This window comes from Kryptolebias marmoratus, linkage group LG15, assembly GCF_001649575.2.
Source record: "Kryptolebias marmoratus isolate JLee-2015 linkage group LG15, ASM164957v2, whole genome shotgun sequence".
In the NCBI taxonomy this organism is placed as follows: Eukaryota; Metazoa; Chordata; class Actinopteri; order Cyprinodontiformes; family Rivulidae; genus Kryptolebias; species Kryptolebias marmoratus.
In genome coordinates this window covers 31,794,839-31,816,777 of record NC_051444.1, presented here as the reverse complement: position 1 = coordinate 31,816,777, position 21,939 = coordinate 31,794,839, and the positions used below count along the sequence as shown (strand labels likewise).

Below are 21,939 nucleotides of genomic sequence, written 5' to 3'. Positions count from 1 at the left end.
ACTGATCTGAGGTCTTTTACCGCATCATAGATGATCTCTACAGGTTGAGAGTGGATTCTGAGCATTTGGTCACTGGAGCTTTCCTCTGGGTTCAGTTCAAACACAACACTGAGCAAAGACGATGAAGAATCTCCCACCGAAGCGATGAGAGAAGGGACTGTCCCATGCTGCTGTAGACCGGTAACATACCAGTGCTCCAACACCGTCTCCATCCTGCAGAACAGCAAATGATAATTAAACTGAGGCTCACGATGCTTTAAAATAACATCTGAATAACTGCAGACTGAGTCCTGTGTGATCTTTTATGATGTTTCTCATCTACTGATATATTTTTTGTTTAGAAATACAAATACAACTAACAAAATTGTATGTTCTGGGAAAATTTAGTATGAATACTGATTACTGAATGAATTGTTGAAGAAGTGAAAACTAAGTTGCTAAAGTTAAAACAAGCAGAACAGAGGCTAAAATGAACAGAACAAGATAAAAATCAGCAAAAAAGTAGCTAAAATTAGCAAAATAATACCTAACAACTAAAACTAGAAAAAGCTAAAATTAGCAAAACTAGATAAAAGCAATAAATTGAGAAACATTAACTAAAAGTGAAAGGAAGCAAAACAGTTGCTAAAAGCTAAATGTAGCTAAATCCATGTCTTAAAGCTAAAATGAGAAAAACTGTAGTTAAAAGCAATAATTAGTAAAACAGTAACTAAAAACTTAATGTAGCAATTAAAGTAATTAAAATTAATCAAACTGTTGCTGAAAGCTAAAAATAACCAGACAGCCGGTAAAAGTTAAAAATGAGTTGAAATAGATTTTAGAGAAGAATGTTTTTGGAGGAACTGAAAAGAAAAAAATGGGGAAACCTTTTGTAAAAGTAAGTATTTTAAAAGTATGAAAGTTACAAAAAACAAAAGCACACTATTTCTAATTCACGTGAAGTTCTTGGTATGTGAATGATAAAATATCACAAAGTACGCCAACTCAGCAATCACAAAATTAAAACAAAAAAACAAACAAAAAACAACTCTTTTATGAGAAGTTTGGTGCCTCCCAGCTTTCTACGCGTCTTACTCAATGCTGTAATACACCAGTTTTTTTTTCCGTCTGGTTTTGTTTCATGCTGGTTAGAAGAAATGTGACCACCTGATAGCTTGGGCTCCAGGTCGTTGAGATATTTTGGTGCTGAGGTTGAGCATCAGGATCTTCAGGATCTCTGGTACATTGTGCTGCTCTCTGATCGTCACTGAAGTCCTCAACAGCTGGAAGGTGACGATCACAGCTACATACTGAAGCAGACAAGTTAGCTCAGTATTATCACCAGAGAAAGCATGATTATAATCAAACAAAAGTACATCATCTTTCTGTTAGAATGTTTCACATATGAGAAGATAAGAGTTCTTGAAATGATCTACAGAGGAGTTTATGGTTGACTCAATGACTGCAAGGTTCCCAGGTCCTGTGGTCGCAAGACAAGCCAAAAACCATCAACCCTCCAAACAGTTCTTTATTGTCATCTGTCCAAAGGACATTGTCCCAAATGTCTTTTATTCAGATAAAACCTAAAGCTGTTGAAGGCTTGTTGGCAAACAGAATTCACAAAGGGAGTCTCTGAAATGTTCAGATGCTTTTCAAGGATTCTTAATTTCCTTGCAAGAGTTGCAGAAGGTCACAATCTAGTTACTTAAATTTTGGAGACATTCAAAAAAATTTGTGCAACAATTTTTCTCTCCAACTAGCCTGAGTAGTATCTTTGACTAGTAGTTTAGTTCCTAGAATTAAAGAGTGCTAAAGCTACACTTTGACACCTGCTGTCTTTATGATAGAAAGCATCTGAGGCTACAGCCCTGAATGACCTAAATGGATAGTGAATAGTAATTGGGTAGTAAGTAATCTGCCTGTCTTCATTTCTAAAGTGTACTTCAGTATATTAGATCATAAATGTAGAGGCTGGTGCCAAGGTGGGGACAAAGCAGGCTGAGGCCAATAGGATGTGGACGGAAGTAGGCAACAAAATAATGTATTTGCAAACATTTGTAGCCAATTGAGATACTGGCTTTACAAATGTAAATTCATTACCAGTGTTTACAATGCCTAATACAATACCTGTGCAATAATCATGCTGTCTAATCAGTGTCTTGATATGCCACACCTGTGAGGTGGATGGATTATCTTGGCAAAGAAGAAGCGTTCACTAACACAAATTTGTGAACAATATTTCAGAGAAAAAGGCCTATTGTGTAAATAAAAAATCTTTGAATTCAGCTCATGAAAAATGGGACCAAAAACAAAATTGCTGCATTTACATTTCTGTTCAGTATAGTTTAGCATCAAGTTTTTCCATTTACTACACCTTTAGGGCTCATTTGAAACATCCTCTTAAGAGATATCAAACCTGTGATCACTTTTTTCTGTTCTGTACGAATTTTATTTTATTCTTACTTTGTCACTTTTGTGATGATATTAGTGCATACATGTTAGCTTTAGTTTGTTGTGTACTTCATTTCATTTTATTCACTTTCCATTATCTTACCATCAACCTGCAAGAGACTAGAGATGGAAATTAGCCTTCATGGCTAATTCTGACACTCTGCAGGGTAATCATTTGTTTATTTAATGTGCCTGTCCTTTAAAATAAATTAAAAAATAAATGAAACACAAATGACGTCATCAGTCTTTAAAACCAGCTGCCCAAAGGTTTTTGCCTGTGTTTGTGAGCGTGTTTGTCTGTCTTTCAGCAAATTATACAGTAATGTGCAGACTTCAGGTGTGTCTACCTGTTTGGATAAAGCCAAGTTTTGGGAGCTGCCGCTGTAGCCGATGGCGGTGTAGAGTTTATTTTTCTCCTCAGCTGTCATGAGCTGGTCCAGACCTGAACCTGAATGACAACAAGCACAATCAGAAAACCAAGTGACAGAAATGAGTCTGGCTGAGTTGACTCAGGACGTCACTTACTCTCTGACTCCTTGCTCTCCTCCAGCTCCTGCTCCTCCTTCTTTGCTTTCCGGCCAAACCAGCCACTAAAGAAACCTCCCCCCTGTTTCTGTCCTCCTGCCTTCTTCCCAGCCACCTTCTGCCCGGATCTGATCACCTGCAGAAAATTTCAAGCAGAAAGTCTGCAGTCCAACTGGACTTAGCATGAACAAACAGAGTGAGGGCAGCTTTGCTGTTATTACCTCCATCTGGGCCTGTTGACGGGCCAAAGTGATGTTGAACACATCTAGAATCTTCTCCAGATCCTGGAAGAACAGAAATACAAGCTTATGTCGGCAGCTCATGAGTTGTTAAACATGAACTGGATCAAGAATAGCAAAGTACAAGAACAAAAAATAATTGGACAAGTTCCTGACTAGCCTGCCTAGAGTCCTGACCTTTCCCCAATAGAGAAACAAAAACACTGTGAGTACAACTTCATACTTTAAGACACCTCAAGTAATGTTTGCAGAAAGAATTGAGCAAAATAACATCTGAAACTCTTCACTTGGTATCCTCATCGTTAGAACATCGTTAAGTGTTGGGAGGAGGAATGGAAACGTTACGAAGTGGGAAAAACTCAAACAGGAACAGGTTTCACTGGAATGTGTTGCAGGGTTAAATTCATGAGCAGGTGGATTTTAACAAATGAAGTGAAGTTGAAACAAACTCTAAATAGGTCATTCTGTGTGCAGCAAATTAAAAATAAAAAAAACAAAAGTTCTGGGAATTTGACCATTTAATATGCATGTGTTTTGTGGTTCTGAAAAAGGCCGGGGTCCCTCAGAAATTCTCTGTGGGGTGCTGGGGGAGTACTAGGATGACTTTTATGGGCTAAACTGGAAAAAAGTAAAATGGACTCCCTTCAGCTGGGGCTGAGTCTTTGTCTCAAGTGGAGGAGTTAAATTATTTGTGAGACCTGTTCTTGAGTGATGGTAGAAAGGAGCAGAAGATGGACTGAGGGATCAGGTTCTCATCTGCAGTAATGGGGGCATTGCTTTAGTCTGTTGTGGTGAAGAAGGAGCTGAGCTGAAAGGAAAAAAACTCCTGATTTATTGGTCTGTATATATTTCAACCCTCACCTATGGTCATAAGGTATGGATCATGTCTGAAAGAACCAGATCCTGAATTCAAGCGGCTGAAATGAGCTTTCTGAGGTAGTTTCGGCATCTGATTAGGATGCCTCCTGGGTGTCTCCCTCTGGAAATTTTCTGAGCTCATTGAACTGGGAGGAGATCCTGAGGCAGATCCAGAACTAACTGGAAAGGTTAGATATCTTCTCTGGCCTGGAAACACTTTGGGATCCTCCAGGAGGAGCTGGAGAGTGTTGTTGGGGAAAGGGATGTTTGAGTTTCACTCCTTGACCTCTTGTCTTCTTGGTGGGTGGCTGGGTGGATGGATGGATGATATTTTGTTGAAGAGTGGACATCAGCAGCTTAGACTCGTCTTCTCACCTAGACATCTCACCTTCACATGTGGGCATATACAGATGCCAATAAATGTTTGTAATTCTCTAATTCTGTTAAACCACAATTCAAAAGTAATGTTTGATTCTTACTAGTTGATTTTCAGTATATATATTTTGATCATTACTTTTGTCAATTTCAACTTATTTTTGTGACATTTGTGCATTTTTTTGTTATTAGCAAAAGGGTACCAACAAAATTATCTGCATCTGCACTGAACTAATGTTGTTCTGGGTCCTTCCCATGTCTTCTTACTTTCACATGTGGACACAAACTGAACAGTATTTGTTTTGGGTTCTGGTTAGAGCACTATTTGTTTTATAAAGTTGGATCAGACCTCGCCAGTCGCTCACCTGGACCTGTTGCTCAGTGTCTGATCCCGATTTACTCTGGCTTAGCAGTTTGGTCTTGTAGACATTCCTGTAGGTCTTCAGGTTCTCCCGGTGACATCTGATATTAGACCAGGACCACATGCGGTTGACACGTCGAATGTGAACCTCCATGATGCTTTTGAAACTGTACCTCCACCTGACAGAGGCAGAACATAAACAAACATCACACTTTGGGTCTGAGCTGCTGCGAAATTCCTGCATCAATCAGGAACCAAAACCAATCAGGAACAGAATCTGAACTCGAACCAATCAGGAATCCCAATTTGCACCAATCAGGATCAGGATTAAAATCTGCACCAATTAGAACTAGAACCTGCACAGATCAGGGCTAGAACCTGTACCAATAAGGATTACAACCTGTTATCTTGTGTTTTCAGAACCTGTTCAGGTCATATAAATCAATTGCTTTAATACTCAGTCTTTCTGTTTTTTGTTTTCTCAGATTTCAGTGAATTTTGTAAAATTTCAGCAGAATTTCTTAACGCGGTTACTTCTGTTGAACAATGCCAACGCTGTGTCGAGGTTTTTTCTGTTGAGTTCAAAACGAATTAATGGGCTGAAGACAGCAGACCGAATTTTCCTGTTTAGGTTTATGAGCTGAGGACAACAGTCTGACTTTCAAACTGACCAGAGTTTGGCATTTTTGTGAACGGGAACTTCAGGTCTGAACTTCCTGTAGGGGGCATTCTTGGTCATCATGTCAATGGACTCCAGCACATCTATCATGCTCAGGTACTGCAGAGGACACAGAAAGGAAATAATTGACCGCCTGTCTCCACCTGTTCTCCATCCACCAGATTGTGTCTCCTGTTACCTGTGTCTTTGTCATCTCGATGGCAATGTTCTGAACCTCCAGCTGAAGGTTTGCCTTCGGAGATTTCAGCTGTACCTCAGCGGTAGGGTTGATGCAGATTTTAGCAGAAGCAAAAATCGGCTGGAAAACTTTAGACAGAAACAAAATCAACAAGACAAAAGAAAGTCATAAACAAGCTTCTTTCTTTTCACCTGACAAAAGGTGGGAGATACAGTTTTTGCCTGTGTTTGTGGCTGTAAGTGATATGCATTCCTTCAAGGAATGCTAGGTTATATTTTTCTAAATATTTTAACATATCAAGATTTAAAACAGCAGATAACCTTCTGTTTTGCTCAAATCTGATTTTTTTGCATCATCATTCACGTTACATTGAACAGTCTCCAGTTCCCAACCTTCTGTTAACCTTCATTTTGAGAACCACTCACTGTGACCCTTCATAATCCACTATGGTCCACTAAAGTCCATCACATACGAGAAAACACCCACCCTGCTGACTCCCAGGTTCAGTTTTGACACTTTCTGACATCACTAAGGCTATGTTGACACTACAGGTCTTAATGCTCAATTCTGAAATTTTGCTCAAATCTGATTTTTTTGCATCATCATTCACGTTACATTGAACAGTCTCCAGTTCCCAAGTGCTGCGAGTGTGAGCACTGATTTTGAAGCTGTCCAATTGGAGCCAACAGTACATTCAAATGGTAAAAAATAAAAGAAGAAGAAAAAGAGCGCAAATGTTAATCCTGACCATTTTTGGAGCTGTGGCATGTGTGGATGCAGAGTCGGAGCAAAGAGTGGTGGGACTTTGACATGAGGGTGTGGAAGAGGATGCAGATAGGTTGCAAAGTCTACCAAATTTGGAAGAAGAAAGGGTAAACAGGAGCTATGTTCGTATGTAAAGAGTGTTCGGTTGTTATTGCCAGGAACTTTCCAGAACAGTGGGTTTGTGATAAGAGATTGTTGATAATGATAATTGATAATGACAAGACAATTCCTGGAAAACAGTATGCTCATTCTGGGTCGAGTCTGGGTTAAACTGACCCAGCTGTTCTGGCTGGTTTTCTGTAAGTGTCATAGGAGTTATGTAATTGGTCAGAAATTATACAATACACACCAATGTATTTTGTCTGTATAAATACGCCCCTGTTTCAAAGATATTTTGGGATTTTGGGGTAATGCTGAAGATGATCAGTTGTGTCAATAAATCCCCCGTATTTGGCTGAAATGTGATACGAGTCCCTGTTTATCATTTTGGTGTGAGAAATACCTGTTTTCACCAACAAGGGACCTTCATCGTTTCTTCTGAGTCAGATTAAATGTGACCTGAATGTTCAAACTGCGGTCACATTGAAAAAAATTGGATATGTATCCAATTCAGTACCACATAAAGAAAAGACCGGGGTTGGATATGAAAAAATTGGATATGTCACCTTCACACAGCCATGAAAAAAAATCCTATGTGTCGCACAGGGGCAAAAATTAAAAAAAAAAAAAAAAAATCGGAATTGGGTCACATTTGCCTGCGGTGTGCCCCCCATTGTAGCCTAAGTGTGAACAAACATTACTATTGTTTATGGTTTAACTAGAAGGTTGGACTCACTGTACTGATAGTGCGGCAACTCTCTGACTTTAACGCTGATTCCAGACTTCAGCAGGCCCTGGAGGACAGGATGAGGATAAGGAATGCCTTGTATTCATTCATTATTTCCACAAAAACATCAACAACAATGTTTAAAAACTAAAAGTAGCTTTGCTAAAAAGAATAATAAAAAATACATCAGACAAGCTTGATCAGCTCACCACAATGTCCTGCCACGACTGTTTGTAGTACATGGGACTGCACACATTCCAGTAGGCACAAAGACTCTCCAGGCGGCCGAGCTGACAGAAACACACACACACACACACACACACACAAGGAAGTAAACAACCACACCAAGAGCAGCAGATTCAGCTTCATCACAAACTGAACAGAGCCAGAGTTAAACAACAGAACTTGATAATGCTGGAAACACTGAACACGTTTTTCCAAAATCAAAGCAGGAAGAAAAGAAATTTGTAACCAGCGCCTACAGACTGGATTTAACATATACAGACTGTAGTGACATTATCAAGTTTCAATAACCTGATAATGAAAATCTCAACGAGTGATAACATTACATGCTTTACAGTCCACAATCACTGTGATGGCCAACAACAGAGCAGTCTGTGCTAATGAGGTGAGAATTTGTGTCATAATCTTGGTAGATGCTACATGGCTGCCTTTGTTACTGCCAGTATGACAGCAGATCACAAATATCTGAAGAAAAAAAAAACAAAAACAAAAGAGTAGCAAAACATACTACAGCCAGGGAGGCAAAGGATATGTATCTGGTAATTACCTGGTTCATACAGAGTATGTATCTAGTACTTACAAGTACCAGGTGTGTAATGAGAATGTACCAGATAATTATAGAGGACTTAAGTAGATACATGCTACTTACTAGGTGTGCACCTGGTAAGTACCCTGTAAGTACTGGATACATACCAAGTTGTATTATGTACTGCTACCAAAAAAACTAAACTCAGCCAGGAAGCCCAATTTTTTTTGCTATTATCGAAACCTGAACTTCAAAGAATGAGGTATTACAAATATCTGTTTTTGGAAGAGGTAGTCTAATACACTGTAGAGGTCATCGCTCTCTCTGGACTAGTCTGCTATAATAAATGTAAAGCAGCATCCTAAGAGTTGGCACATATCAGCTAAGTGAAAAGATATTGTGGGGTTGTGGACGTTCACTTTAGTTTTTGTGTGCGCTGCAGCACCATCAGACTAAACACACAGAGAAATTGGAGCAGCACACATCAGAACTTTTATAGTCTGAGCTGTATAAAGCAGCGAGATTTACATGCAGGAATGCAGCAGTCAAACGAGTTTGTGATTTCTCACAAAACAACAAAAGATAGTAAACCCCTCTTCTGATAGGGAGTTTATCAAAGCCTACGTTCACATGCTCAACACAGACTTCTTGCTGAGATTAAATTTTTTTAACATGATCACTCACTTATTTTAAATGTGACCACCACACACAGAACACCGTTTTCAAAAGTAAATACATGTCAGTGTGTGAATTCTGAAGTTGTTGTGAAGTGTTAACGTAACCAAAGAATGTTCGATGGACTGCGTTTAATGTGCCCTGAGAAAAAAGAAATAAGGACAGAAGAACTTTCCAAACATAAGGCAGGTAGACAAGCAGGATGTTCAGGTGAGAGCAAGCAGAGCATCTGTCACCTTATAGAAGATCTTTGTAGCTTCATTCAGAATACACGGCTTCCAGTTTTCATCTGTGGTCTGATAAAAATAAATAAATAAATAAAATAAACCTGTTATTAGCATCTGCACAAGTAGGTGAAGGAGTGTGTGAGTGTATGTATGTGTGTGTACCTGCAGACTGAGCTCTGACAGGGTCACTCCCATGGACAGGGGGCGCTGTGGGTCCGACAGCTGAAACAGACATCGGAGCAGCTGAGAATCCAAATGCTCTTTACACAACACCTCCTGTGCTACATCATTCTGAAATAGAATTGGGAGTAAAACCAGGATCAGTACTCACATCATCCTCGTAACGCACGTGGATGTTGCTGATCTTCACCTGCAGATTTTTGATCACCTGAGTGGCCAGTTTCTCCGCAAACGTGTCCTTCTTCTCCTCCTGAGGCTTGTCTGAAACCACCAGAAACCAAAAAGACCAGGTCAGTCACACATGGACCTGAACAGATACCTGAGACTGCAGCAATCCCACAACTGAGACCAGGACCTGTACAGGATCCAGAACTGAGCATCCTTCAGAGAAGGCTGCAGGACTGAGTGACAACAACAACAAAGAACAAAGTAAACATAACAAATGCTTAAGAAATTGTACCATTTTTAGGGGAAAATAAGGTATATTTTAATTTGATGACAGCAGCACATTGATTATATTATGAACTGTAGATGATGGGATATTCAAAGTCTTACCAAGTTTCCATGGAAGAACATTATTCTGAAATTGTTCCACTTATTTTAGTTTTTCACAGACTAGTGAACCTCCCAATCTTTACTCCTGAGAGATTCATCCTCTAAAATGTTCTATCTCTACCCAGTCCTCTTACTGACATGTTTTTTAAATAATCTAATTAGTTGAAAAATTCTCCTCCAGTTGTTTATTATTTGTTCCACATTTTTCAGGGTTTCCCCCAGTGTATTATAAGCCTGGCGGGCCGCCGGGCTTTGGTGACCCTGCCGCCAGGCTAAGCTCCGTTTGTTTATTATAAATACGTCATTTTTTATACATGTTTTTTTCCACCTGCACCCCCAAAACTGCTACCTTTATCTACCTCACCGCGCGAGGGTGCGCACGCTAACAGTGACGCAATCGTGCTGTCCCCGCCCCTGCATGAAGGTCCCGCGCAGTGTCATGTCATGCACCTTTTGTAACTTGGCCCGGACCGCGCGCGCCATGCTCCATTCAAAATGAACGGTTTTGCTGCTCTAGCGGAGCTGGTTTGCCTGTATCAGCATTTATATGATCCCTCTATGAGAGATCACAAAGATAATAAAATGGTTCAAAACTCATGGAAGGCTGCAGCCGATAAAAAGTAGTGTTTATAGACCACAGAGGGAAGAAGTTCTATGATGGGCGAATCCCAAGTAAAGCAAATAAATCAATGAAAGTCAAATTGAATGCGTTAAGTTTAAACATCCTCTCTATATCACAGCCAGAAACACAACAGCTCTTCCTCCTGACTATGTGCAGCCATACTTGATGTGACAACCATCTGCTCTCTTTTTTACTGTATTTCCACTGATTATGGAGCATACTGCCCCTGTCTTTTCGGAGAAAACTGCACCAACGTAAGCGCCAAGTATAAATGCCTACACCGCGCGCTCAGGTCTGTGCGCTGTTTGCGGAGCCCTGCGTGACTCTAATGAGCCCTGAGGCCGAACCACCTTCAGCTACCGCTGGAGTTAGCACATCGTCTGAGCCACAGCAAAAAACATAACAAGCGGGTTTAACCAAAAATGGTTAGTTGAGCTGAAATTCAGCGGGTGGCTTTACAAGACCGAATATGGTAAGCATGTTTTGTACTTAGTGAAAATCTTATCCATGTTTACCAGTAAAATTCTGCTATTAAATTCAGCATTAGAAATGTTTTGTGGTTACATGTACTGATCCAACATGCAGCCTGTGCCACAAAAAGCACTGTACAATATCTCTGTTTTTCCAGTTCTCTGTTGTTATTCAATGGCTTTGACGTGAGATGTGTGTAGGTGCTTTGTTTGCACTTTTTCATTTATGTTAATGTAATTTCTTTGTAAATGCGACTTAAATTAGGATTTAAATTAGGTGCAAACAATTATTATTTATTTTAATTGTATTTTTGTTTAAAAAAGTATTTCAAAAGTGCCTTTTTGTAAAATTTTAGCTGTGTAAATATTTGGCAAAAATATCTTACAATATTACATAATAAATAGCCATATTTTCAACTTTAATCTTTTTTTTTTAACTAAATCCCGGTCGGCCAGGGGTCGGCTACCAACCACCGGGCTTAGCCTCTTTTCTGGGGTAAACCCTGTATTTTAGCAGCCTTTTGTTGCCTCTATCAAAATATATTTAAAGATGTGCCGCTGCCATAAAACTCCAAATTTGTTTCCTAAAAATGCTACAGTTTCTAAGTTTAAACATTATATGTGTACCATGTTCCATTGTGAATAAAATTTGGGTTTGTGAGGCTTGCAAGCCATTGCATTCTATTCTTCTATTTTTTGAATTGGGATTGTATTTATTTTAAACCAGAGAGGGAAATGAAAAACTCACCTGTTTTTGCTTTGTTTTCATGTCGTTTCAGCCTCTTTAAAGATTTTTTTGCCTTTTTATGTTTTTTACGTCCTTTTGGGACTTTGGCAGCGTTAAAAAAGAGACAGCAGTTAGTGAAAGAAAAGCCCGAAACACAATAAGAGACATAAGGAAGCAGCAGCAATCATTAATTCACCATCAGACCAAGGACCAACATTTACACACTCACCATGTTTTAGACTGATTGTTCAGGAAAAGTAAATCAAATAAGTCAGAGTGTGTTGGATGTGTGTACTGTTAAAGTACTGTTTTCTCCAATTTCTTCAGTGTGATGTCAGAGTTTTTTTTAACAAAGCTTAATTCCCTTTATTTTTAATAATTGGAACCCCAGTGTCCCTGTCCACACTGAAACCAGTTTTATATCACCATGGACTAAGAGGGTTCTGACAAAAAAAAAGCTCCTGCTCCAAAAGAACCCACCTTCAAGCTGGACTGAAACTGAAAAGATTTCATGGTCAGATGAGACAAAGATTGAGCCGTTTGGACACAAGGACAAGAAGGATGTTTGGAGCATGGTGGTGTTAGCATCATGCTGTGGTATTTGTGCACAAAGAGGATGGAATAATGAAGGAAAAGGACTACCTCAAAATTCTTCAACTTTACTTCAAATCAACAGCTGGACAGCTGAAGGTTGAACATAGTTGGGCATTCCACAGGACAATGATCACACATCAGAACTGACCTCTGATTGGTTCACTTTCATAAATTAATGAACATTAAGCTTCTAGAATGGCCTTCCAAAAGCCCCGACCTAATTGAAAATTTGTGGGTGGACTTATTAAAAGCTGGGTCCATGCAGGAAACCAATCCAAACAAACTCTACCAACTCAGCCAAGAAGAAGAGTGGTCAAATATCAGCCAGAATTCATCCACAAGCTTGTTGATAGAGACAAACAGCCTGTGGTCCAGGTGACACTTGCTGAGGCATGTTAACCAAATATTAGTAAGGGGTTATGCTATGTATTTGACAATCAGCTGAGGTGCAGGAATAACTAGATGCTGCTCCTTTGTGTGTTTCAAATGTTAGTTTGTGTGTTTTTGTGTGTGTTACCACTGTGTGGTTCCTTGTAAACTACACTCTCCAGACCAAACAGCAAATCTTCGGTTTGAGACGCTGACAGCAAACGCAGCATGAACGGGACAGACATAATGTTAGTGATTTCACCTACAGGTGACTAGTTCTAGTGAACAGCAGAAAGAAGAAAAAGTTTTTTTTTGTTTTGTTATACAGAAATGGTTCAAAGGAAAATTCACTCTTTTTAAATTTTGGGGTCTTACATATCAGGACATTATAAAACCGATCAGGTTTTCGGCAGGTCTTAAAACGAAGTAAATTCTACCTCAGATAAACAACAACAAAACATGTCACACTGTGTCATTATTTATTAAACAACGAAGAAAAATGCTAAAGCTGTCAGTAAACAACTGCATCCAGCCCCTGATCCAGCAGCTTGTAAAACCTCCTTTAGCAGCAGTGATTCTCAGTAGTGGTTTTATGAAGGACAGTCACTCACATGGTTGTGGAGGACTTTTGGTCCAGTCTTTTATCCACTATTGCTTAAGTTCATAAAAGTTTGCAGAAATTGGTTTCTGCTCAGCTCTCTGAAGGTCCCACCACAGCATTTCAATCAGACTGAGGTTGTGGACTTTGACTGGACCGTTGTAGCACCGTGATTCTATATATACTTTTTTTTTTAGACATTCTGTTGTAGATTAGCTGCTGTTTGGGATCATTGTTCTACCACATCATGACCCAGTTTGGTCCTAGCTTCAGCTGTCAGACAGACGTTCTCACATTTGAGTCCAAAATCCTTTGGTCTACAGAGGAGTTCATGGTCGTTTCAATGGCTGCAAGAAGCCTGAACCATAAGCCCTCCACCACTGTTGCTATGGATTGTGGGTAAAAATATCTAATTTGGTCTCATTTTATTCCAGAAGTCTTGTGTTTTGTTCAGATGAAACTTTACAAACTTTAGTTGTGCTGCCATGTTCTTTTTACAGAGAAGAGATTTTCTCCTGCAACCCTTCCAAACAAGTCATGCTTGTTCTGGGTTTTTCCTAATTGTCCTGTCATTATATTTTCCTTTAACCTGCTAACTGATGCCTGTAGAGTCTGAGATGGAGCTCATTTCTCTGAGCATTTCAAGGTACCATCTCTGGGGGGAATTCACTGGGACATCCACTACTACGAAGATTGGCAGCTGTCTTAAATGTGAATAATCCTTGTCTCCTTAGAATGATGAACTGTTAATTGTTTGGAAATTACCTTTGACCCTTCCTAGTTTAATGGGCAGCAACAGTTGTTTATCTGAGGTCATTGCTGATGTCTTTCCACTGGACATTGTGTTAACACACACACCTGTATCCTCCGGAGCAGAAAAACCTTCTGCTTTTCTAGAGGTGGTTTCACTGATGATGAGCAGTTAATCAATAAATTTCATCAGCAGCTCCTGGCTAATACTGAATCTCTGAAATCCCTGGAGCAGCAGAGTGAATGCCGTATTTTTCCCAACAGCTTTTCAATTTTATTTTTTGTTTAATAAATATTCACGTGGAGGAATCTGTTGTGTGTTTATGTTCAATCGAGGTTAGATTTGAAAATCTTTAAAAGCCATTAAGGTCCAGATCAGTTTTCTTAGGTCCTGATTTAGAAAACCTCAGAACTGAAAAGGGGGGGATTTTTCTTTTCTTTTTCATGTCCGGTAATCTGAACTGTGGGATGAGTAAGTTAAAATCATGAAAGTTTCAAGCATCAGTCAGAAGTTAAGGAAGCAGCACAGATGTCAGGAAGCGAGTTGAGAAAGCAAGAGACACACAGGGAGGTTGGCCTGTCTTACCTCTGCGCACAGCATTCTGTAATGCGTCCTCGATGCGCTGCAGCTCTTTCTGCTTTGCCTCCTGCTGGTAATGCTCCTCCTTTGCTGCATCATACTTTATGTCTGAGAAAAAGATAAACAGCAGTGTGAGAAGTGTGGCTTTATACATCACCTGTTCTCCTTATGAAGCTGCTTGTAAACAGCAAACAGTCTGCAGATGGACGACAAGTCAAACAAGAAGTGAAGAAACTACAATACCGGTAAACACCAGAAGAAGATTATTATTTAGGCATGCACACTGAAATCTGAGCTCTGAATCTGAATTGAACATTCAAAGAGCATAAATTGTCCCATCCCACATCAAGGAAACAAACCAACCATCTTCAATACCCAAATAGCCCCACAAATATTCCAACATACTGATCTTAAGGAGACATGCTGGTCCGTCTGGTTGTCTAAAGCTTGCAGAGGACTTCTGTTTCCTCTTGTCACTCACATGCAACATGTCTGATTTGATCACAGGTGGACAGCTCTAAATACAGGTGATTCTGAGGATGACTCCAGATTCTTTAAGCTAAATGAATTCAGCTGGCGCACCACTATGAATTTTAATATTACAGACTCCCTGTCGGAATTAGTTCTTGACTTTGACTAGAACATTTATGGGTTTTACCATCAACAACTCCAGTGTTGCCTTAACAGTATTTTTAGGTTTAAAGCTGAATTTCTATCCCAGTCCTGATTCTCCGCAGGACTGAAATAGACTTTCCTTCAGAAAGTTGCCTGTATTTATTCCCATCCACCATTTGATTTAATGCCGATTGTTTAGCAAAAGTTTGAAGATAAAAATCTACTCCACAGCATGATGCTGCCACCACCATGCTTCACTGTGGGGATGGCATTGTGTTTAACCTAACATCATTTACTATCTCGTCCAACCTTCTTCCAGATGCCTTTTGTTTAAAGTGGTTGTGGTGCAGCAGGTGCAGCTGCTAAGATGATTAAACCACTTACTGATGTCACTTTTGCTCTAGGTTCTTTCATGGCTCCAAATAAAGCAGTTCTTCTTTGTTCCAATAAATATTAACACCTCCCAGGAAACACATACAGAAGCTACAGCAGCCGTTTCCTCCAGGTTGTAGTGAACCACAGTCTGTTCGTCAGGACTTTCAAAGACAATTAGGCAGTACTTTTTCCCCCCCAACTATTTGTGATTGAGTTGCAAATAGTAGCTGATTAGCAAGACTGACAGCTATTAAATACTCTCATACATCAAACTAATATAAGGAAACAATGCATCGTAAAATTAATTGAGTGTGTGCTGCCTCTTGTAAATTGAGCAGGACCAGCAAGTTTTTGAAAACCGCACCAAAACGCCCCCTGGTGGATATTTTTGTTATGTTGTTTGGTGGCAGTGAAAAAGAAAAAAAAAGATATTAGATCCAAGATGGTGGAACATAACACCGAACAGCTCGTGGAATAGCTGATTATAGCTTTATTTGTTGTGTTTCAGACAAGATTTGTTCGTAAGTATTGCTTAATGGTGAAAATAATAACTGTCTCTTTGTTTTATGTGACGGTTGTGTAAATAATTTGTATGGTGAAGTCATTTAGGAAATGTTTTTTTTATCTTAGCTTGCAGCAAGAATGGCTAATTTGCAATGTTCGTTAGCTAATACTAAGCCTTGTATGTTGCAGTTTACGATGGTCAAAGCGATGGCAGTGGTCAGAGGCCACTCTTCAATAAACAAGTAAAAAGACAGAAGTTTGGTTATTGGAGCGTCGTTGTCTGGCTGTCTAGCGGCTGAAAAAAATCAGAAACTCAGGGCGAGGACAGCACAGAGTACAAAAAAAAGGTGAAGTTTTGCAATAATATGCAAATCACTCAGTACTGTTTATGAATGATGTTAAGCTGATGGCTGCAGCATTTGATAAAATCACATGCAAAGTGAACAATGAAACTCCCAGGTCCTGGAGTTAACTGTAGACATTGGAGCATCCGTATTTATTTTACCAGAAATTGTCAACAAAAAACGTTGTGCACATGGTCCATGATGGACACTAGGGTGTGGTTCGCACTAAACAATACCTTTACTTGTGTGTGGCCACATATGGAGGATTTGGTCTACACAGTTCTGCCATCATGCACCATCTGTCAGGCATGTGAAAAAACTGCTAGTGTTTCACCTGCACCATTACAACCTGTCAAGTTTCCCGGAGTCCTTTTCAACATATTGCTGTTAACACTGCAGGTCCATTTGAACATGGAACTTATGACTGCAGGTTTGCCATCACCCTTGTTGATTATTTCAGTAAATGACCTGAAGTAGCATTTACTCCTAATGCTACAATAAACACTGTCATGGCACTTCTGTTTTTGCACATGAAGAAAACTCTTTCACCATCACAACTGATAATGGACCACAGTTTAAATCTTCTGCATTTGCTGATTTCCTGAGTCAACGTGGCATTAAGTACATCAGAACGAGTGTATACCATCCTCAGGCAAACGGATGTGTGAGACGCTTTAATAGAGTGCTAAAAAACTCCCTTTAGGCAGAACAAACTGCACAACAACTCTGGAAGCCTGCAGTTACTGAAATAGTTCACAGCTGTCAGGCTTCACCATGTGCCACAACTGGTGAATTCCATTTTCAGCTTCTAAGAGGAAGACCAATGAGGACAAAACTGGACATCTTGCTTCTACCTAAGGTTTATGATTTAGGCTTAGGTTTTAGGTTTCTTTAACATGACACTGTTAAAGAAAAGTGGATTTAAAACAAGCCAAAAGTGTGCTTTACAGACAAAAAGAGGTGTGACTAAAGTCACTGTTGAAGCTACGGTCAGAGTGAAGAAGCCTTTTCATGTGGAAAAAGAAGACACCCATTACAACGATTTATTGCCACTACACCAGCAGACTGGACTGAGTTCATTATGGAAAAGATGGAATACAGGGTGATGTTCTCTTTGACTAAATGACGAACTAAAAACTGATACAGCAGAGGAACCTCGCAGCCCAGAAAGGATATCAGAGCATGCTGTTCTGCAGGGGAAAATACGTGCACAAATATGTACAAAACACAATGTGATGAAATAAGTTGGTTAAAAAAATTGAGCAAAAAAGTGAAAGAATGTGAACAAAAAGCTTGTGATGTTGAGCTATTTTCGATTGTAATTTTAATAGTGTTTTATGCTTTGTGAAGAAGACCTATTTGCATTTAATAGCACCTAACGTGAATAACAATGTTTGTTTGGATAACAGGAGAGATTTCTGAAGTTTAAACGGTGAATGCATTTATGTTGTTGCTCCTTGTCACTGGATGGTGCTGCTGCTACAGCATGGAATTTGTCCTCTTGACATATAGGGGGCAGCAATGTGCTCGAGTTGCTGCTAAATGCAAGAAGGAGAAAAGTCTAGCAGACACTCATTACCAGTTGGTAGCGGTATTGATTCCTTCAGTTGTTTACCAACCACCAATAAAAATCAAGAAGAAGAAAAAGAAACAGTTTGTGGAGTAGCATTAGCAATGTGGCGGAACATTTCGGGAGTTAAGCGGGTGGCAGACAACAAAAATATTTTTCAAGAGTAGTCGAGCGAAGAACCGAAAGTTAAACAACGGTATTTTAACTAAATCAATGACGTCATGACGTCGGTCAGTGTGCGTTCGCGCCAATGGCTGGTGTTCTGACGATCTGTGCTTCCTCGTCCGATTTTCCTACCGTAGCACGGCTAAACAGCTGTCTAACGGTCGGTGCTACCCGTCAAAAACTGCTAACGTCATGTTTGCAAACCGAAAACTACAGCGGTTCGTGTTAATGTTAAATATCATCGGATACTGAAGTGGAAGCTTAGGAGTTATGCTTAGCATAGCATTGGAACAATTTATATCCATGACGAAAACCTTTATAAAACCACAAAAATCACTTCCTTCATCAGAATATCCTACCTGTTAAATATAAGTGGGTAGCACAAATAGATCTATGCATTAAAAGCAGCAAGTGTCTAAAAAACATTACAACTTACATACAAAAACTTACAAAAGCACAAAAAAATACTTCAAAAACACTCCACAGAAATAAATTTCACTTGTCTGATGTTTACAGACTGTTGTTAAAAGAAGAGGGGAGGCTTCACAGAGGGAAACATGGACCTAGTACAACTTTAACAGGGTTCATACACTTTTAAAATTAAAGCATTTTTCAAGCATTTTCAATGTCAATTTTCAAACATTTCCAACACCACACATTGGAGATAAAACAATAAGTTTAAACTCAAGAAGACAGTTTCAATTCACCATCATACAAATTTATCAATTTCAGTTATTTATAATGTCTTGTGATAGTATTCTACATAGCAGGGACAAAGTAAGCTAAAATATAACAAAATTTTATGTTTTGAAATGTCTCTCACAAACACCCTCTACATCTGGCGGTTTGGAGAACAAACAGCAATTTAACAGAAAAATCCTCCAAATTCAATTCACTCTTAGCGACAGTGAGGCTTTGAGATTTTACCAAAGGCAAAATGACCACTCCCTATTTTGTGTCTTTAATGTAAAGATCTAAAATTAAGATTTTTAATTTAACTTTTTTTTTAAAGTGCTCTTTTATACGAAACTGTGCAGTTAAAAGTATCAAACACTCGTAAGGATTAGATACAGAAATGCGGTCTTGTAATCCTGAGGCTGCGAGTTTGAGGCCAGGTTAAAACAGAAAGGGCATCCAGTGTACAACAATTGCTAAAACTTTCATCTGATTTTGCTCACTGTGGCAACCCCTGCAGAAGGGAACAGCCAAAAGGAAAACAACTATGTTGTACTGTGAATAAAATATGGGTTTATCAGATTTGCAAATCATTGGATTCAGTTTTTATTTATATTTTATACAAACTTCCAATTTTTCCAGAATCAAGATTGGATTACTTCAGACACAGACACTACAGCTTATTTTAAATACAGATCTTGTAGAAAAAAAAAATTCTGTAATATGTTACACTGTTATATTTTGAGGTGTGTACAAAAAAATTAGAATGAGCTATAATCTGTTTACAAAGCAAATATATTGTAATAGTTTCTAGTTTATTGTTCAGAAATAAAAAAAAAGTATGTTTTATTTTCTGCAAATTATAGTTCTTTGAAAGAAAACAATATCTGCTAAAATCAGTATCAGTATGTCTGAGCAGAAGAAGAATCAGAAATCAGTTTCGGTCCAAAAAACCAGAACAATGTGTGTCTAATTATAAGTTATCTATAATGTGGGAAATCCAATATTTGTCAGGTGGTTATTATTATGTTTTTAAGTTTCTAACAGGCATGTTTTAATGTGTTTAGATTTTAAAAATCTGTATTTAATCTGACACCTCATGTGAGCTGTTTTCACACCTAACCATCACCAACCAAAAAGAACTAAGCTAATGCTACATTAACACATTACAGAATTATTCGCTATACTGAACAGCCAATCAGAATGATTTCTATCACATTTACAGTTACACAGCATGTTGAAACGGTCAAAAACAAAGACTTGAAGTGGTCAGAGCAAGCTGACAGAGCATTACATGAACTTTAAATGAGTCTTAACAAATCAAGTTTTCAGAACAAACTAAAGATGGACAAATGTTCAGGATTTGTCAGGATGCTCTGTGTCTCCAGTTCACACCAGGTGATCCCCAAAACATCTCCCAGTAAAGACATGGAGTCCAGTTTAAACACATGCAAAGGAAATCTCTGACTGGAAACCAGTTCATTCTGCAGTAAATGAGCCAAACAGAGCTGCACGATGTGTTTTACTCTCAGTTCACCCCCAAACAGGTTTGCAAACCAAAGAGCAACAAAGGAAACCTTATCAATAAGCTCTGAAACTTCAAAATAAAAGCATGTCAACTAGAGAATGCTGAAATAAGCTTTCATTGTGAAGGTTTCAAAACAATACATCTCAGTAGGCATGGGCCAGGAGGAGATTCTGACAGTATGATAACCTTGAGAAAAAATACCACAGTTTCACACTATTAAGCTATTAAAACTAAAATTTTAAAGCATAATTTATTTACTTTTATATAAAAACAGCAATGCAAAAACTATTACTAATGCTGCCTGAGTAATATCACATATTGTCTAATATTGATTATATTATAGATATATTAGTATGAAAATACTTAATATAATATTTAGTTAGTTAGTTCAATTTAATGCACACATATATAAATAAGGAGCCTGAGAGAACACAGGTGAACATCACTCTGTTTAAAATCAGTCAGCCAGATTTTTGCTGAACTCAAGACAGATTTTAAACCAAATTCCAATCAGCTCTTTTATTTAGAACATTTTTATTTACAATGTACAACAGCGTGTTAGGGCCACTTGAAAAAAAAAAAAAAGATTTTTTTTACATTTTTATTTAGAGATTAAAGTGTAAATGTCAAGATTAAAAAGGTAAATATTATTGGCTGAAAAAATGTCATTTTATTTGACAAAAAAAAAGGCAAAAAAAAAAAAGTTTAATTTAAGATTTACACAAGTGAAAGCGAACTTTTTATATTACTTGTGTTACTTCTGTGCTATTCTGCTCTGTTGAGATCCTGACAATTGATGCTAGTAATTAGCCTCTGTAGCCAGCCTGCAGAAGGCTGTATGTATGACTGGATTATCTGCCGGATCAAATTTACAACCAAAAGGGTTTAAACACTGTGACTTTTTAACACTGTGGTATACCATAAAAGCAGAAACTGGCCCATGTCTAACTATCAGTACTAGTTTTTGTTTGTACTGACATCGTGCAATTCTGGCAAAATGCGGATCCGACGGGAATCTGAACCACCACCTCTAATTGTTGTCAGCTTACCGTTATACGAATTTGTTTTTAGCTGAGATTCAACTGGAACACACACACACCACCGTTTGTCATTGGTGCGCTCCTCAAAAATCAGCATCATTTCTGATTAAACTCAGATCTGAGCAGATGTTTCAGTCCATCAATCGGAAGTAAAAACACGTGTGACATTTGTTTGGGTACAGTGATGATTGACCCAGATTACGGGCAGATCAGAACCAAAGGTTCAAAGGTTACTTACTGGCTCCAGGAACAACCAGCAAGTACAGACCCTCCAACGTGGCGACCACAGCGTCGTTATAAAGGTTCTTCCAGGGAATCTTCAGCGTCAGCTTGCCTGAAACACAGAAGGAAGTCTGAGATTCCACAGGATCTATGGGGGGTGGCCATGATGGAAATAGAGAAGGAAGAAACGCATGCTGGATAATATAGAAGACAGACATCCAGAATCTGCTGAGAAACTGGTTGCCATGGTGATTCCTGCCTTTTTTTTTGAGGAGGAGAATGGGGAGGGGCAGAACACAACAACACTGAAACATAAACTAAAAATTAAAGCTGCAAGCAGCGTTGGGTGCAAACGGCGAGGGATTGGCGTTCGCCATTCGGTCATGCCTACATCATTCAGGCACCAGTCAGTGCTGAGAGAGGGACTCTGCATCATGTTGTTCTGTCATCCGACACAGGCTTAAATTAGTATGAGTGAAAGAGAAGAAAGGACAACCTCCAACAGGAAAACAGGTTATTTCCTGTTGGAAGGGGGCGGGGCTAAAGTGA

The 21,939-nt window shown here is 38.9% G+C and overlaps 1 protein-coding gene across 5 annotated transcripts in view; it reads right to left on the bottom strand.

The window, feature by feature from the left end:
• Positions 1-21,939, bottom strand: part of vps13c (vacuolar protein sorting 13 homolog C) — a 141,917-nt gene that overhangs the window by 102,425 nt on the left and 17,553 nt on the right. For 3 of the 5 annotated variants that reach the window (XM_025010947.2, XM_025010945.2, XM_037979977.1), the window contains exons 4-19: positions 21,407-21,502; positions 21,178-21,210; positions 14,359-14,460; positions 9,239-9,348; positions 9,070-9,129; positions 8,917-8,976; positions 7,446-7,526; positions 7,246-7,303; positions 5,646-5,773; positions 5,460-5,566; positions 4,793-4,967; positions 3,177-3,239; positions 2,956-3,091; positions 2,778-2,878; positions 1,147-1,289; positions 21-213 (exon numbers count right to left, since the gene is read on the bottom strand). In XM_025010947.2, coding sequence (XP_024866715.1) covers positions 21-213; positions 1,147-1,289; positions 2,778-2,878; positions 2,956-3,091; positions 3,177-3,239; positions 4,793-4,967; positions 5,460-5,566; positions 5,646-5,773; positions 7,246-7,303; positions 7,446-7,526; positions 8,917-8,976; positions 9,070-9,129; positions 9,239-9,348; positions 14,359-14,460; positions 21,178-21,210; positions 21,407-21,502 — 1,646 coding nt within the window. The remainder of the gene's footprint in view (positions 1-20; positions 214-1,146; positions 1,290-2,777; positions 2,879-2,955; positions 3,092-3,176; positions 3,240-4,792; positions 4,968-5,459; positions 5,567-5,645; positions 5,774-7,245; positions 7,304-7,445; positions 7,527-8,916; positions 8,977-9,069; positions 9,130-9,238; positions 9,349-14,358; positions 14,461-21,177; positions 21,211-21,406; positions 21,503-21,939) is intronic. The other 2 variants (XM_017437560.3, XM_025010946.2) reach the window with 2 other exon arrangements.